General features: G+C 39.5%; 1 protein-coding gene across 6 annotated transcripts in view; it reads right to left on the bottom strand.

The window, feature by feature from the left end:
- Positions 1-17,697, bottom strand: part of grin2bb (glutamate receptor, ionotropic, N-methyl D-aspartate 2B, genome duplicate b) — a 95,679-nt gene that overhangs the window by 51,378 nt on the left and 26,604 nt on the right. For 4 of the 6 annotated variants that reach the window (XM_086082191.1, XM_086082192.1, XM_086082189.1 and 1 more), the window contains one exon: positions 15,444-16,118. In XM_086082191.1, the coding sequence (XP_085938317.1) occupies positions 15,444-16,118 (675 nt within the window). The other 2 variants (XM_086082193.1, XM_086082188.1) reach the window with 2 other exon arrangements.

The following is a 17,697-nucleotide window of genomic DNA, read 5'->3' as shown; positions in this document are numbered from 1 at the left end:
AAGAAGATGGTCGTTTCCAAGCATGAAATCAGCTTAAATTAGCAGGATTGTGTGATCTCCAATGAGCCAGTTTCACACTGATGCTTCAGGCACTTTGATTCAACAAAAATATGCAAAAACAAAGTAGTTGTGTAAAAATGCCGCCTCTCATCCGTGTACTGCAGTCTCGTAGCAGCCTTACTTTGTCAGTTAAAGTCAAAGAGCCGAAAGCTGTTCCAACGCTCCTAACCATTTTTGTAACATTCTAGGGTGGTGGGAACACATCCATCCATGACTCGCAACAGACAGAGAACAATTCTCAAACAAAAGTTGGAAGGATTCATTTCTATTTTTGTCTGTTCAAATAATACTCTTAGCAGGCTACTCTCTGGTTCATCGAAAACGGCGGAAGATTGATAAGCAGGACTGGTTTGGGTTTGGGTTTGGGTTAGGGTTTGGGTTAGGGTTAGGGTTAGGGTACCATACGCAGTTTGACCAAAACCGTTAAATGTGTGTTTACTAGACCTTAGAATTAGATCATTCAGAAGATACGAAATTGTACAAGTGAGTAGAAAATTTGCTATATCACATTGCGGGTGCTAATTTAATCTATTTGCACAATAGTACCTCAACCCTCTGTCATGTTTTGGGTTCTGTTTTCCTTGTGTGCCTCCCTTGGTCTTGTTTAAGTGTGATCCTGCCCTTCCTCGTGTGATCCAATCAGTGCTCTCAGCCACTTGTGTCTTTCCCCAGGTGTGTCTTGTTGTGTCGTTAGTGTCTGTGTATTTAGTCTGCTGTCTCCCCTCTGTCTGCGTCAGTTCATTGTTTTTCCCCATGTTATGCTGCCCGTTTTTGTCTTGTCTCTTCCCTATGCCATGCTGCTCGTTTTTGCATTGTTGTGCCCCCATGTTTTGGTTCATGTTTTGGTTTATCTTGCAATTTGGAAGATCACCTTTTGTTTGTAGTAATTAAATCCCTTTTTTTGATTGAACCTCTGCCTCCTTGCCCTGTCTTCCCGCATTTGGGTTCTCAAGCTCCCCCATCCTGACAGATCTGTCCAAAATAATTTTAAAAAGAAAAAAAAATGGACATGTGTTTTTCACATAGCAGCATATGTATGTATGTATTGTATATACAGTCAAAAGTTTTTGTAACAATAATCAGAAATTTAGGTGGGTAGCTGCTTTGAGAATTATTAGAAATAGCATTAATGTGTAAGTGGTTCTTCCAGCTGCATTCATGACAGCTTTCTACTTGCTGAGGCGACATCAAGTTTTATGTGGGGTTTTGGTTAAGTCATTCTGAGGTCTAAGAGTAAAAACAAAAAAACAGCACAACTATCGCAATGCGGACACAGTTCGCATAATGAAACGTACATAACTAGAGGTAGCTTTTCTTATATGCAAGTTGAAAAGTTCACAAAAAGGGTCATTCGTACTCCTACAACACGTAAATGATACTGCATGGCACACTTAGACGCAATCGTCGTCGTGTCCTGTTAAGGAATCCACATTTTTGTAGGCAAACAATCCATTTTTGCATTTGAAAACCTTTAGGAAATCAGGCCTCAATTGTCTTTAACAAAGCAAAGGCAAGTACTTTTCCTCTTTTTCCTCTTCCTCCCTGCCATCTATGTCATCCATCTCGAGGAACACCTGAGGCGAGAGGTGCACACTGGAGTCAAGTGCGGTGTGCAATTTGAGACACCGGGTTCAAAACCTTGTCATGACGTCATTTTCTTTCCCCCCTTGCACATGTCTGGACGCCGCTTCCTTTCCTGCGTGTCTTCTTTTCACCTCCTCTTCCCTGGCGGCAAATCCCTCATGTGCTTCCAGGGATTCATCACCACCTGGGGGATGAACGTGATTTTCTCCCAGCTCATGTGTACGCTCACCCCGAATAACTCCATTCAATGGTGGCTCCTGCACTTTTTCTACTCTCATCTCCTCCGGGTTTCACACACACACACACACAACATAAAAATAAATGAATAGGATAAAATCAGATAAGTGTGGCAGCATGGTTACTGATAGGAGAGTGCAAAAATCAATCATCCTTTTCATCAGCAGTCTCCATCCCACCTTGCCATGTATGTCGCACCTCGCCCCTTCATCCCCTTTTCAATCTTCCCGCTCTTCACTTCGTAGGATCCCTTTCGTCATCGTTATCTTTTGAGTGTCATTCAGCGTCTCTTTTCCTGTTCCAACTCGCTGCATTTCATGAAAAAAAAAAAAGGGAAAAAAACACTCTCTGCCTCTCTCGAGCTAATTTTATGTGCATGGAAAGTACAAATGTGTACACGAGTTGTACACTTTCCCCGGATTCCTTCACTTTTTTTTTATGGCCACGCGTCTTCCTCAAGTGGTTGTGACTGACAGCAGCTGGCCTGTCAAAGAGGCGCGAGTCAAGATGGCGAAAAGTGAAGGAGGGACAGACAGGACGGCGTGAGGAGATAGCAGGAGACGTTTCTAATTCAAAGAGACGTGCAGTGTTTCCGTGGCAACTCGGTTCCCATGGAAACGGCCGTGCTAAAGATGCCATTAGTGTGTGGAGAAAATATACTCTGTTGCACTGTATATGGACCAAAATATAGTTGCGCTGAAAGGCGGCGCTGGCATTTGCGCACATCGGCGGCCTGACACATATGAGCACAATTACAGTCAATAACACACCTGAGGTCAACTATGATAGGTCAATTATGGGCTGCTTCTGCGCTCGCTCAATTATACTGATGGCCGGTCCCTCTCGGGAAAACAAGTGACAATTGTGCTGCGAATCACACGAGTTGCACTCGTAGCTCGGATTTTACTTATCAAATTTGGCTGCTGGGGGCAAATTTCTTCGAGTATTTGCTCATCGATGATGACATCCTACAGCCTGGGACCACCGACATGAACACGCACACTCCAGTGATCAATCTTAACGCCGAATATAACTAGCGCAACCTAACCATGGTTGACAGAAGTGGATCGTACATGAAGTCCTCACTGTGTTTATTGTTGCAGTAGTGGGGGGGGGGGGGGGGTTGGGGTCAAAGAGACACAGGGGGAGATGAGGGATGAGAGGACTCAAAAGATTTCACTCGCATTTGACATCAGAAATAAATGTTCCTGAACATCACAGGACGTACCAAAATAGCAGCCAGCCACACCTCATGTAGCATCAACCTACATTTATTAGGATATACTGTCTCTATATACACACATATATACTGCATATCTTCAATTATGCAATGATGGCAACAAACATGCTATGTTTAGCTCATGGTAGTAAATAAATACATATTCAATGGATATGTCAGAGGGATGATATGTCCATTTTGTGAAATGTCATCATATGGCAATTAAGGCAAAATGGAGTACATGGAACTTGAGGATCTACAAAGGCAACACTGCATTAAAAAAGGAGTTCAGAACATTCATGTTCAGAAATATTTTACTACGCCATTACGTTGACAATCAATTAAAAAAAAAAGCATTACAAAAACAACAAATCAATTGCTTTTATAATTGGTTTCTTGTCATTTACAGCTACTGGATCTCTACTGTACCTTGAAGAGTGTCTCCAAGATATTGTTTTGACAGTTGGCAAATGATTTTTTTCCCAACACAAGTGGTACATAATAGAGATAGACCAATGCATTTTTTTTTTTCAGGGCAAATACCGATGAATCGTAGTCAAGGAGGCCATTAATTGACGTTTTGGAGACAATATTCATTTTCAGTAAAAGGTAAACAAATATTGGCGTCAAACGTTATAAAAATAAACATACCAGCTCTTAACTTTATCAAAATGTCTTAAAGCATATATTTATTGAACATTTTTTTCAGATTTACAAAATGTTGTAGTTTGTTTTGTTGTTGTTGTTGTTGTTTTTTCTTAGACAATAGACATATTTGTTTTACAATTCTAACAAAAAGTTCAGGGAGCTACCAGGGTCATCAGTTTGTCTTAAAAAAATTAATGAAAACTGAAACAAGTAGCTCTCTTAAGTTTACTTACACGTATCCTTCAAAAAAAAAGAAAAAAAAGTGCAGAGGGTTCCCCGGGTCAACAGCATCTCTTATTAAGTTACATAAAAATTCAAATAAATAGTTCCCTGACTTTAACACAGTTTGAAATTGATCTTTTAATCGGGCATTTGGCCACTTGGCATTTTGACAAATATCGGCACCCAAAGTTGTCCTGGCCGATAATCAGTCTATCCCTCGTATATAATTGTATTATTGTAGCATTAAAGATAAAATTTTGCTTTCAACTTTATCATGACATCTAAAGATAGGTGCACATATACCTACCTACAGTACGTATAATTGGGCCTAGTTTAAACATTTTCCTCTCTTCTGATCAAAATCAGAAAAAAGCATAATTCCCTGAAATCTACAAAAAAAAAAAAAAAAACTAGCTTTGCCTAGATTCTTCTATTTCTTCTACTTTGTGACTCAGACTTGCAATTGATGGTGGGGATATGATATTGTATGTGTGATGGAGGGTGTGCTGTGTTAGTCATCTCGAGGACAACACACAATAAGATACCAACTATACTAACGTGACACGGTAGGAAGAAAAAAAAACTTTGCGTTCCTTCGCAACGATAGCGTTCCTTCGCAAAAAGCTTTGCGTTCCCTCGCTATGATTGAGAGATAACGCAAAAGTTTTTGTTTTTTGTTTGCGAGTGGACGCACGTAAATGTACTTCCGTGGGTGAGAGGCAGCGGCACCATAGTAGATTTGAGTCTCCAAGGTTCCGGAAAGAGTTATGAAGGAGGACCTCAAACAGTTCTTGCGGTTATTTGGAAGCCGTGCTTTATATCAAGTACAGATGTTATGTCTTTGTATTTTAAACCCATTTCGAAATAAAATTAATTAAGCTTTCCCACTGCTGTACACGCTCCATTCTCGTCGCTTTTGGTGACACTGAAGATGACCCGGAAGTACATCAACTCTTTAAAAAAGAAAAAAAATGGCGTTATCTCGCAATGATTGCGAAGGAACGCAAACGTTTTTGCGAGGGAAAGCAAAGTTGCTCTTTTTTTCCCCCTACCATGTCACCTTAGGGGCTCCGTAATAAGAGCAGCAAGTTCATGCAGGCAATTTTTTTTCTTTGACATGTATGGGGGCTCTCTGGTTTTGAAAACTGGTAAAAAAATAATTAAAAAAATAAGTGAAAATCTCGCTTTAGGGTCACTCTTGGTGTATCATTTGAACATTTACCATCGACAGTAATACCCTATTTAAACAGATCTCAGGTGTTGTGCCCTCTGACACTGACTGATTTTGATATGACTATGATAAGAATCCGAAAAATGTCTTATATAGTATATATTTTTTTGCTATAGAAATAGCAAAGAATATAAGCCGTATAAGTTGGCGCCTGTCGAGGAGCAGGGCTTACTTTGATGCCGAGCAGGAGGCTTGGGGGGGGGGGGGGGGGGATTAGAGAGAAGAGCGAGTGCAAAGACAAAGATGTGGCGTAAAGATAGAGGAGAAAATGAGAGCGAACAGTGTGGAATCCGCAGAAACAGAATGGAAAATTGAGGAAAGCGAGCAGGAAAAAGGAGATAGCGGTGAAAAGCAGTGAGTGTTGACTAAACGTGACTGTGTGTGACAACACTCTGCAGGGGAGAACAGCTGCAGTGTCACAGCACATCTCAGACTGCATCGTACAAAAATAAAACAAGCTCAATGAAAAGTCACAATGCTGATCTGCTAATGTTGGATGACAATTTGCTATTACAATGGGAAGTACCGAGTTGTGTTTATATGTGTTGTTGCTGCTCCTTGTGTGTTGACGTAGCAGTTGTTTAAAGGTTTAGGATTACCATAACATCTACGCTAATTTCAGTTATATGATAGCATTAAGCTAGTGGATTTTTGTTAGTCAAAATTAAATGGTTTGGTTGAAAAAATTTCTGTATATATAAATATATATATATAAATATATATATATATATATATATATATATAAATATATATATATATATATATATATATATAAATATATATATAAATATATAAATATATATATATATATATATGCTAATAGGCCTTAAGCATTTCTGGTGTAAAGGTGTAGATGGTGACGCCTTTGCTTGTTGGAGGAAAAATAGTCTCATTCTATAAAGGAAGGTCAAACTTAAACATTTCTTGGCAATAATGTTTTATATGTGACCTCACTAGTCTAAACATGACATTCTGATTAATATTACATTTGTAGAATATATGCTATGAAGCAAAATCCAGCCGTTTTTATCCATGTCAGGGAGCGGCCATTTTGCCACTTGCTGTCGACTGAAGATGACATCACAGTTGCTCAGGGCTCAGGCAACGGCCAATTACAGCTCACCTGTTTTCAGAAGCTGAGCTGTGATTGGTTGTTACCTGAGACCTGAGCAACTGTGATGTCATTTTCACTCGACAGCAAGTGGCAAAATGGCCGTCTTCTGATATTGATAAAAACTGCTGGATTTTGCTGTTTAACTCAAATTCCTCTTACGTAATTTTAACCAGAATACCGTATTTAGATTAGTGGGGCTGCATAGAACATATTATTTTCAAGATTTTTTGGGGGGAATTGAAGGAATTACCCCTCCAACCAACAGCTGTTTATGATGTCAATTCAGCTTTTTATTTTAACAAGTTTACTGTACCAGTGAGCCTCTACTACAAAGGAGATGAACAGTTTCTACATTCACCGAGACAATCTCACCGTGCAACAGAGAATGGGCAACGGTTCAAACTCCATCTCCTCGTCTTACTCTCTCTCTCCCTGTGTCCCCGCTCGGCACCCAGCAAGGGAGGCACCGCTATGGCCATGGCGAGTGAGAAGCTCTAGTATGTGCTTGTCATTATAGTTATTTTATTACCGGTTGTCTTTTGTTTTTCCGAACCTCAATTTTGATGCATCATAAAAGGTGACAATAAAGACTTTGTATTCCATGTTATTCACGTTTTCTGTACAGATGTGGGTGATGCTGTGATCTATAAAGAAATTTGAGTTGAGCCGTGCAAGTCTACGTACACTGCACTTGCACTGTAAAACTGCAAACGGTTCATCAAGCTCATTAAATCAAACGTAGATGCTTTGATCGCTTTGCCAACACTTGGATATCTGGAGCAATTAGAAAAGTAATACGTGGTTTAGAGTCAATTGACATCATTCCAACAGTAACTTGACCTTATTCCAAGAAACAGGGAGTATACATTTAAGAGTCTGAGACTGTCATTGTTATCGTTCCGTGTTAGCCTAGCGACCGGAAGTTGGCACACAGCAATACCCCAAATGCTGACGCCCGGGGGCAGCCATCTTGCGTTGCCTATGTTACTAACAACTTTTGTTATTTTATTCACTGAAAACACTGTTATCAGTGCATTTATTTATGCCGAAATCCCATTTTGCACACATTTGTTGTTCTCTAAATATTCATGCAAAATTTTATTCTGATTTCTGCCGGACTGTTTTAGACTTTTGTAACTCGCATGCCAATTTGTCTCCTATGCTTGTTTTGACTTCATAGCTCTCTGGGTGTTTAATGTAAATTTCACAGTCGATTGATGCTGCCCTTACAGTCATCTGATGTAAAATCTTGTACTGTTTTTTACATTAGCACTTTGATGCTAGTCAACATCCATCGCCCTGCAATTGATACGATTATGGTCTGGCTGTATGTTATACATGAACCGATAACAGTAGTCAACATTTGGTGAGAATCTGATCATCACTTTCCTCACTACGTATGTATTCATTTATATACCATTGTAAAGGGACACCTGTCTTTGTTCAGTTTCGTTCAGTGTGTAGTCACTCGCTTCAGGAGCCGATCGGTTTGTTTGGACGCTCACTCCAGGTGTCATTTTGGGTAAATGATGCTGTGTGACCTTTTAGCTCACGCCGATGTTTGGTGCATATTGGTTTGCCCCGTTCTGTACCAGGTCTTTATCACCACTAGTGAATGTTTGTGTTTTCTGCTCTGCGACTGCTTTTACCGCAAACCGGTGTTTCTGCAATTTCCCCGCTGTCACACCTTACAAAGATTACCAAAGGAACACAACATTTATTAAAAACGACTCATTTCAACTCTTCTCTGAAAAAAATTATCAATTTATGTTGAGTGATTTTATAATACTTTCTATGAATATTTTTTGCATTAAGTATCGGCCACTTTTGGCCAGTCACGTGATCATCGTGACATATCGCATGCTGTAAACGCGCAAAGAATAACATGGCTGTCAATGACTACAAAGAGACTCACGAGGAATGATTGCGTCCCACGGCGGACATCTAAGGGGGAATTACGTTCAATAATAGCAAAGAAGCACTTCTTCGAAAGCAGTACAGCCACGGGGGGGAAAAAAAAAAAATCGCCAAAAATTTGTGTTCAGCCGAAAGTGAAGATGAAACTGTCGCCGATAAGGAGCACGCATAGCGAGTAGAAGTTCGGGACCGTTTGCAAGTTGCGTGTTACATACAGAGGCTCAAATCAAGAGTCAAGTCACCATTGACATTGGTCACTCTAGAAATGTAAATTGTGAACGGTCCCTAACCTGGACGTTAACCAGTTTTCATCTTTCTTTCCACAAGTTGAATGTCGGTAACGAGCTATACTCGCTATCACCGCCCCTCTCTTCATTGCATTTAGAGCTAACTTGACCTTTCGGGATTAAATACCCAAAGCCGTCTTTCTCTCCATTTAACGGCTCTCTCAGCCTGATGCAAAAGCATGAAAACCACCACATTATGAGACTTTCTTTCTTTTTCTTTTTTTCTAACACCCGCTAGCATCTCTTATCTTTATATCTTTTATCTGATACTTTCTTTTCATCCTCCGTGTTCCCAAAACACCACGAGATGACGTTGATGACCAGTATACACTTGTTTCAGAGTTAACTTTCAACCCCAAATGAGATGAGACCTTGAGGGTGGTGACAATTATAAATGAAACTAAACTGCAAAAACACTGACATTATTCTCACTTTATTGCCTAAGCGTTTCCATGTACTTCCATTGTAGCATACTGTAATGTAAAAAAAACCAACAACTGTCAAATATGCTGCTGACACAATGGTCAGAAACCTACTAATAATAAATAATAGTAATCTAGAAACCTATGGCAGCGACTTGTAACGAGGCACCACCCGATGATGTCACCTTATTGAACACATTTCCCGTACATTGGTTTGACAAGCACAAACCAATTACATTTTGTGGGCAGCAGAAGGCACATATATGGCCTTGAACGTGATGATTTGTCAATCAAACATATCAGATGTGCATGTTTAGAAATGTTCAGCTTAATCTACAATCATATTATGGCAAAATGGCTGCTGTGAAAAAGGTAATTAAAACAAGAACGCAAGGCCGTTATTCATCAAGAAAAAAGGCCTGTTGGGAGAAGCTGCAACACAGGCTCAATATCAAATTGTGGTTTATTGTGAATGTTCTGAAATGAAATCCTCTAAAAGCCAAGGAAGGTCGCTGTGGCGCTTCCTTTCTTGGAAGCCAGATTGTCCCTTTTGCCGAGTTATTTAGAGGAGATTTAGCTCAGACGATGGGAAGGAGCCACAAGCTTGACTGACAAGCCTCATAAGTCAACTGGCCACTAAATGGCCTTACTCGGGCTATAAATGATATTTATCATGCGCGACGAGGGTCAGTAATCAATATGTGCTGGTTTTGTCTCGCAACTAATTGAGAATCAAAAGTGATCAATCTGACCACTGTTATTTTGCGCGACCAAAAAGCTGGACATCATTCCCGCATGCAGCCAAGTTAATAAGATTAACGGGATAATTAAGATTCATGTGCTGCAACCTTAAAAGGCCAGGCGACGGACGGCAGGGGTGGTGGTGGTGGTGGTGGTGGTTGGGGGACAGTGGTACGTGCTGTAACCGAGTGCAACGCCGCCACGTCGCCTGTGATCTCCCAAATTAGTCAAGCAGAACACGCGCGGCACACCCGCTGATGAAGTGGACTCATAATGGAATAAGAAAGGCAAGGGAGGGGCCCACATTTTATTGTGTACTTAAGGGGTTGGAAGGAGAAATGTGTTGAAGTGTAAAGATTATGAATCCTGATGGTGAGTATTAAGGCAGAGTTGAACTGCTTCGGAGAGGGAGAGAGGGAGAGAGCGAGAGAGAGAGAGAGAGAGAGAGAGAGACCGCGTTTCAACTTATCAACTTTAATTATCTATATAAATACTGTATAGAGGGCCCTAGACTGAGAATGGGACAGCAAAATAAAAAATGTAAAAAAGAATTTGCACCAGCCATTCGAAAAGAGGAGGAATTATGTGTGACTCTGAAAGTCTCCATTTGGTTAAAACTATACCCATTACTTTCTTTGGTTCAAACCATATATGAGTCTACGCGCACCTTGGCCACCAGGGGGATATATAATACAGGAAAAACATAGAAGAAGAAGAAGAAGAATGGTCACTATTTGCTGTTTGTTGTGACCTTTTTCTTTTTTTTACCTGCAACACAACTCATATCTCAAAAATCTCTTAAGTTGGTACACTTGTAAGTCGAGGTACTACTGAATTTCTTTAGGGAACATTTTGGTTTGTAAATCAAGGTCGCCCAGGCTCCCGGAACAGATTTAAATCACCACTTAAAGGCCCCACCGCGTTTCATTTTAAACGTAGCATAACACTTAAGTTTAAGCAGAGCGTGAATGTAAGATCTGGGAGAGAGTGGTTATAATGGATCCTTTAAATGAAACAAGACTCGTGACAGGAAGAAAAGAAATGCTGTGATGTTGATGCACACTTGACATATTTTCCTCCTCAGAGTACTGACAGAAAACCACCTCGAGCTTTTGTTGATGAAAGATGTCAAAATTACTGTGAGCACGCTTTATTTTTTTTTTTTTTTTGCTTTGACAGAAAAGCGGCCTTTACAAACGATTATTAAGAAGAAGAAAAACTAAATTGATTTGAGTTGTTTTAGAGTGACGGCAAGTGAAATGATATAGACAATACAAAATGACTAATTAAAGAGATTAATAGAATGCTTTGATCAATTGTGGCGGAATTGTTCCATCCAATTAGAACAGATGCAGAAGTGCTACATTACTCTCACAAGCAACAGCATCAATACTCTTGTTTTGATTTATGGAGCATCTTTGTCACTATGACAGCGCACAAACAGAGGAGACAGACCCATCTAGGTGACGTGTGAAATGGATGACAAACATCTCCTGCATTACAGATGCCCTCAGCTGACAATGATGATTCATTTTCTTGTCTGAATGTTACGCAAGACAACAGATCTTCTTTTAGTGCAAGATGCACATGAGTATTACTCCCGTTAATGGACCAGACAGGACTTTGCTGGTGTCATTTCAGAGCACGGTGTCTAACTCAAGGCCCCGGGTGCCAGATCCGGCCCATATAGGTTTTGACAAAAGGGATTTTTTTTTACCCCATATATCTACATATCCACATCTGTAAAATCAAAAATAAAATAAAAATAATAATAATAATAAAAAAAATAATAAAGTGTTATTTCTATGGATGATCTTGTATCAACGTCTACAGGAATAATATAAATAAATAATAATAATAATAAAAAGAATGCTAGGAAAAAAAAAGTCTCAAATCTTATTTGGTATCTGGAAAAATAAAGCAAATTGCAGAACGGGAAAAATGAGTTGTTGGTAATTTATGTCATTAATAATGTCACTAAAATTATTAAAAATAAATAGTTACAGACAGCACTGTAGATTGATTTCCTTGGTGTGTGTCTGTGACTTGCTGTTCTTGTCTGCCGTGTGTCCAGGGGCACAGCGCTGTCAGACACCTCGTTTGTCATTCAAACATCCTCGTGGGCATGACCGGTCTATGCCATCTTTTTCATTATGTTACACATTTTGCCTAGCAGCAAGTACCTGGTCACAAATGTCGCACAGATCAACGATCTACGTTGCTATATCTGTCAGATGGTTCAAATGTTATTTCAGTTGTGAAGCTTTATACCGAATTAGAGATGGGCATAATAATTAATTGACCGTTTAGAATTCTCTCGATTGGTGAGTAATATTCTTTAACTGTGATCTAGTCTGAACTAGTTTGCTGTCGGAAAATAAACTCGATGCTACAATATATTCATTTAGTCAAATACTAGCAATTAACTACAAGTCAAAACGTATTGTGATCAATACTGGCAATAAAACACGCATGCAGAACGTTGCGATTGAGATTCTCACAACCCCAGTAATATATATATATTTTTTTTTTATGTATAATAAATAAATAAATAAATAATATATTAATATTATGTATAATAATCACATAATTTTGTTGTTGCATAATGTTTAAAAAAAAATAATTTGGAATGGAAAAAAGCAAGCCAGAGTATTTCAGTTTTACTGCAGATGATTGAAGTGGTTGGAGCGTCCCTATTTTTGTTTCCCCATAAAAACCATTGAATTACCTTTCCCTGACAATTAGGATTATGTGTGTGTGGCAAAAGCGGATTTTTACTGGTACTTTGTCCCAGCCTTTCATTCAGTTGGACAAATGTCACCGCAGCGCCGACGCAGATTCACCCCACGTTCCCTATCGACCACCTGACAGACACTTTTTCAACCCAGTGAGAGATTAGTATTAAACATGCGGCAATTGTAAGCCCTCCTGCATAATTAAAAGTAACGGCAGGCACTGTTGGACGGAGAAGCGAAACAATGCAAACAAAATGAAATGTGGCGAAAGAAGCTTTGAGGAAAGGGGTTTATTTAGGAGAATTTTTTTTCCAGATGCTGTGCATCTTTTGACTATATCTTATGTGCGCCGAATACCACGGCTATAATCTCCCCAAACACAGGCAAAAGGCTATAATCATTCAACAGCAGCAATGAGCACACACACAAAACAGAGGCTGGGAACACGGCTTACGTCCTCACAATAGATCTGGAAGACCTCATTAGTCTCCAGAGCTGGAGTCGAGCGCGGGCCCGGCCCGACGCCGTCGCCCTGTTCTGCCAATAGCGACGCAAGGTAGCGTGTGAATTAATGGCTAAATGGAAATGTGCAAATTGTTTGGTGCAGATTGAGCCTACCTGCATCTGTCAATGACGCACTTGCTCATTATAAATAAGCTGCTGGAGAGGAATACAAAGCTCTCCGCCGTATTGTTTACGTGGCCTTGCCGTCTCTACAGAGAATGTGAACTGCTGTGTGAGAAGAGACTATTTAAACACTGCAAAAGCACACGTGCACAGTCAATGTTTTTAAATAGAAATCAAATTGCTGAAATATTGATGTACTGTATACTGTACACTGGCTAGCTCGACATGGAAAATTACTCGAGGAGGATGTAGAGGCAAATAATGAGTTTGAGAGAATATTGGTGGCTTGATGAGGAAAAAAAAGTACATGCATTATTAACTGCTGTACAAGAGGAAAAGGAGACAAATCCATCTATTTTCTATACTGCTTATCCTCATTAGGATTACCGGTGAAGTGGAGCCAAGCCCAGTTGACTTTGGGTGAGGGCTGGGGTACACACTGGACTGGACGCCAACCAATCACAGGGCACATACATCTGTGTATGTATAAATAAAGTTCCTACTAAAATCACACTACAATTGCACTAAAAATAACATTTCACACGAATAGAATGTCATCATCACTGCATTTGATAAAATAATCAGTATACACGAAAAAATTGAATTGTTAAACCAATTGAAGATTACAAATTGAATTGTTAACCAATTTTTTTTTATCATTTCATTTGGCAACACACAATTGAATTAAGTTAATCCAAAGTGAAAACTTTAATTAATTATAAATTTATTAAATTTAATATATTCACTTGAATAATCCAAAATAATCCAAATTAATATATTCATTTGAATTCAATTTATCCAAAAATGTATCCAAAGTGGAAATATTAAGTTTCATAAACTCATAATTAATTAAATAGAATAGAATAGAAAGTCATCATCACATTTGATAAAATAATCAGTATATTCTAAAAAGACAATTGTTTAACCGATTTAATTGTTTACAATTTTAAAAAAAACTTTTAATTGGTAACACACGATTGAATTAAGTTAATCCAAAATGGAAAAGTTTAATTAATTATGAGTTAATTAAATTTAATAATTAAACTTGAATTTATTTGAATTAAATTAATCCAAAAATAATCCAAATTTAATATATTCACTTGAATTAAGTAAAAAATATTAACTTAATTATAATAATTAATTAAACTTAAGATATTCACTTTGGATTAACTTTATTCAATCGTGTGTAACCAATTTTTAAGTTGGTCAACAATTAAATTTGTAATCTTAAATTAGTTCAACAATTCTCTTTTTAGAGTGATATGACTTGGATGTAATAGGTGATAAGAATGATCTGTGAAAAATGCCACCACTGACCCCCATCTTGTGCCTGTATAATCAGTGAAAGAAGGCGTGACTTGCGAAGTGTGAGTCATAAATTATGACAGTAGCACAGGTGTGTGTATGTACCTGATTTTCAAAATAAAACTATCACTAAAAATGGACCAAATGGTCCACGAGCCGGTAGTTGGGGACCTCTGATGTATTGGAGATGTTACAAAAAACATTTCACGTCTCATTGTGTTTTTATTTTTATGTAGCGAAGAATAGCTCACCTACTTTCAATCATATTTCCACCTCTCTTTCATGATACATTTTGATGTGTTCGTTCATCTGATCAAAGTCTTATCCCTCCATTGCCGTCCAGAGATCAAGCTGCTTTTTCTTTTTCTTATTTTCCTTTTTCTCCCTCCAGGCTCTTCTTTTGTCAGACCAAGAAATAACGTTTCCTTTCTCTTTTCCCGTAACTACTTTTATAGAGTAGGTCGAAAGAAATGTATAAGAAAGTGGTTGCCATGCCAACCATGTTCACCACATTCATCTGGTATTCTGTCAGTGTGTGTGGAAAAAAGCGTACAAGACTGAAAAAAAAGGTTTGCCAAAGCAAGACAAAGTCAATGGTAATTACTGGGGGTAAAAAAAAAAAAGTCTTAACTGCTGTCTCCTCTGTCTAAAACACACACTCACACATGCACATCTTAATGTTCGACATTTAATCTCTGCAATTGATCAAATTCCATAATAATGAGAGAATAATTTTGCCGAACAGGCTGATTTGAATGCTTGTAATAAAAATTGTGCAAATTAACATGAAACGAGACTCATCCGAAGAAATTATTTGGTCTTATTAGTAAATTGACTTAAGCAACAATTGGCTCATCTACTACACAGGAAGTAAGCACCATTTAAATGGTTCATGCTGAGTATTATTATTACTCTCACACAGGTTCGCCTCTACAAATATTTTCATAAAATTAAACACATGGAGGAGGTCAATTGAAATAAAATAAAACTGATTTCCAGCAAACCAGATAAATCATAATATAATGTATATCACAACTAGCCTTTCTGAAACAGATTTGACCGCTAAAGAGATGTTGAATCAGGATCCTTCCTACCTTGGCTGCCATGACCATAGAGGAGCCTCCGCGGATGCCCAGAATGGGAATGTGAGTCTGAGCCGAGATGAAGTCCAGGATCTGAGCGATGGCCTCCTGGTCCGTGTCGTCGCCAAAAACGACGCCTTGCAAAGAGTTCCTCGACATTTGCGTACAAATCCGATTAATGATGCTCTTCGGGTCCGTCTCGTTCATGGTCACCACCTCCACCTTTGGGGGGTAGGGGATGTGCAGGAAGTCCTCTTTCTCAAGTCCCGCCCCCAGGGCTACTTCACTAGAGTTCCCCACCAAGATGACAGCGATGCTGAGGGAACTGATGAGTTTGGGGTTGATTGGGGGAAGAGCCTGTGGCCCAGGAGAGTACTGAGGGGGGATGACAACGCCGCGCTGGGTGCCGCCTCCCCTCGGGCCACCATGTCCACCTGGGGCGCCTCCTGGTCCTGAACCTGGACCTCCACCCCTGCCCCGAGCCCCGCAGACGGGTTGCAGGAGCACTAAGAAGATAAGGAAGAGCAGGAGCAGTCGTGGCCGAGCATTGGGGTGACGTGATGTCTGTTTTAGTGGTGCAGCATGAGGACGATGGGGGCAGGAGGAGGAAAGAAGGTGCGTTTCCTGAGGACAGGTGGGAGACAGGGGGAGGCTGACCAGCATTGTGGAGGAGTGTAAATGCCGTCCCTGCAGTAAGGGGAAAAAAAAGGATAGCAGGTATTAGGTACGCAAAACAGACTACAGGAGAAACAAGGTTGGTAAAGCAGAAATCCTCACTATGTGGACCCAAAATGCCTTTCAATACCGTCCGACTGCCATTATTAGAACATTTTGACAAATGTTTGGATATTTACCAGCGCATATTTTTTCATGGTCATCTTATTTCCCACGTACAGACCAATCAAATGCTTTGTAAAAGTATTTCCTCTCAAGTGACATGCCAATTAAATAGTTTATTCAGAGCATATTTGTGAGTGGAGTGCGTGCGTGAATGTGGGTGTGCGTGAGTCAGGCAAGCGGCGAAGAAAGAGCCCAATAAAGGATAAACAGATAATATCGCTGGTGTCGGGCTGAAATCTTGTACCAAACTAAATAGTCACTTTTCAGGAGACTCCCAAAACGGCATGTTTGTTCAGCCATTAACATTACATCATCAAAGAGAGCAAGCATTTTCCAACACTTTAGATTGGTCAATTATTAGTAAAACAACAATAATAATAATAATAATTTGCATGGATTGGATTGGGTTTAGTTTGATTTTTGTTTGATTTATTCCTCAAGTCTCTTTCGTTAGCCATGATCTGTTTTGTTCTCTTTTCCTTCTGTCTCCCTTGTCTCGTCAAGCATTGTCACGTCTACTCGTGTGTCAACCAATCAGTGCCCTCAGCCACTTGTGTCTTGCCCAGATGGGTCTTGTTATGTCAATCAGTGTTTGTGTATTTGCCCTGCCTTCACGTGCTATGGGAAAGATGGACCTTACCACTCGGAATCTCTTAATTACGACAGAGTTCTGTTCATGAGCTTTTGTTGTTATAGCAAAAGAAAAAAAAAACACATAGCAGCTGATGTACTCTTTGCTCGTAAAACTGAACAATTATGGCAAATAATGAGTTGTAAAGTATAGGACATTGAGTTGTGTATGCTACGTTAATTGTGTAGATTCTAAAACAACCTGCTAGCGGACGTTAACGCCCTTATAAGTGTTAATATTTCTTGCCTTTCACAAATCTTTCGGCGCTCTCCGCCATGTTGAAACTTTGAAAAGTTCTCTCAGCTCAGAAACTCGAGTATTAAAATAAATTCCCAGTTGTCTAGTGGAAAATACGACACGAGGGGGCGTTCACGTGCAATTTTCTACTCGACATGTGGTATTTACCATAATGTCGATACCACACGAAGGCAGCGTTAGCCTCCCGTTTCCTGCCCGTCCTTGTCGGTCCATTGTCTTATGACCCCGTTGCTATGTCTTGGCGTTTCCACTCGTCTTGCCAGCCTCTTGCCACGTTCTGCTTTGTTTTAATTATGGACATTGTTGTTTTCTTATTCTGCCTCCTGTTCCTGGTTCTCCTCACCGTTTTGATCTAATTAAACATTTTGGACTTCATTCCTTTGCCTCGTCGTTCTGTTTCCCTGCATCTGGGTCCACCTCACAACGTAGACCTGACAAATAATAATAATAATAATAATAATTAATCAAATCAAAAATTACAATAAAATATAACACAGACACGTGTAGATTGACCAACAGACTAGATTTTTGAAAAAA

This window comes from Leptonotus elevatus, chromosome 8 (assembly GCF_054856555.1).
Source record: "Leptonotus elevatus isolate MCC_2025b chromosome 8, RoL_Lele_1.0, whole genome shotgun sequence".
Lineage (NCBI taxonomy): Eukaryota > Metazoa > Chordata > Actinopteri > Syngnathiformes > Syngnathidae > Leptonotus > Leptonotus elevatus.
Note: the sequence above shows the minus strand (reverse complement) of the source record. Positions and strands in the feature narration are given on the sequence as shown.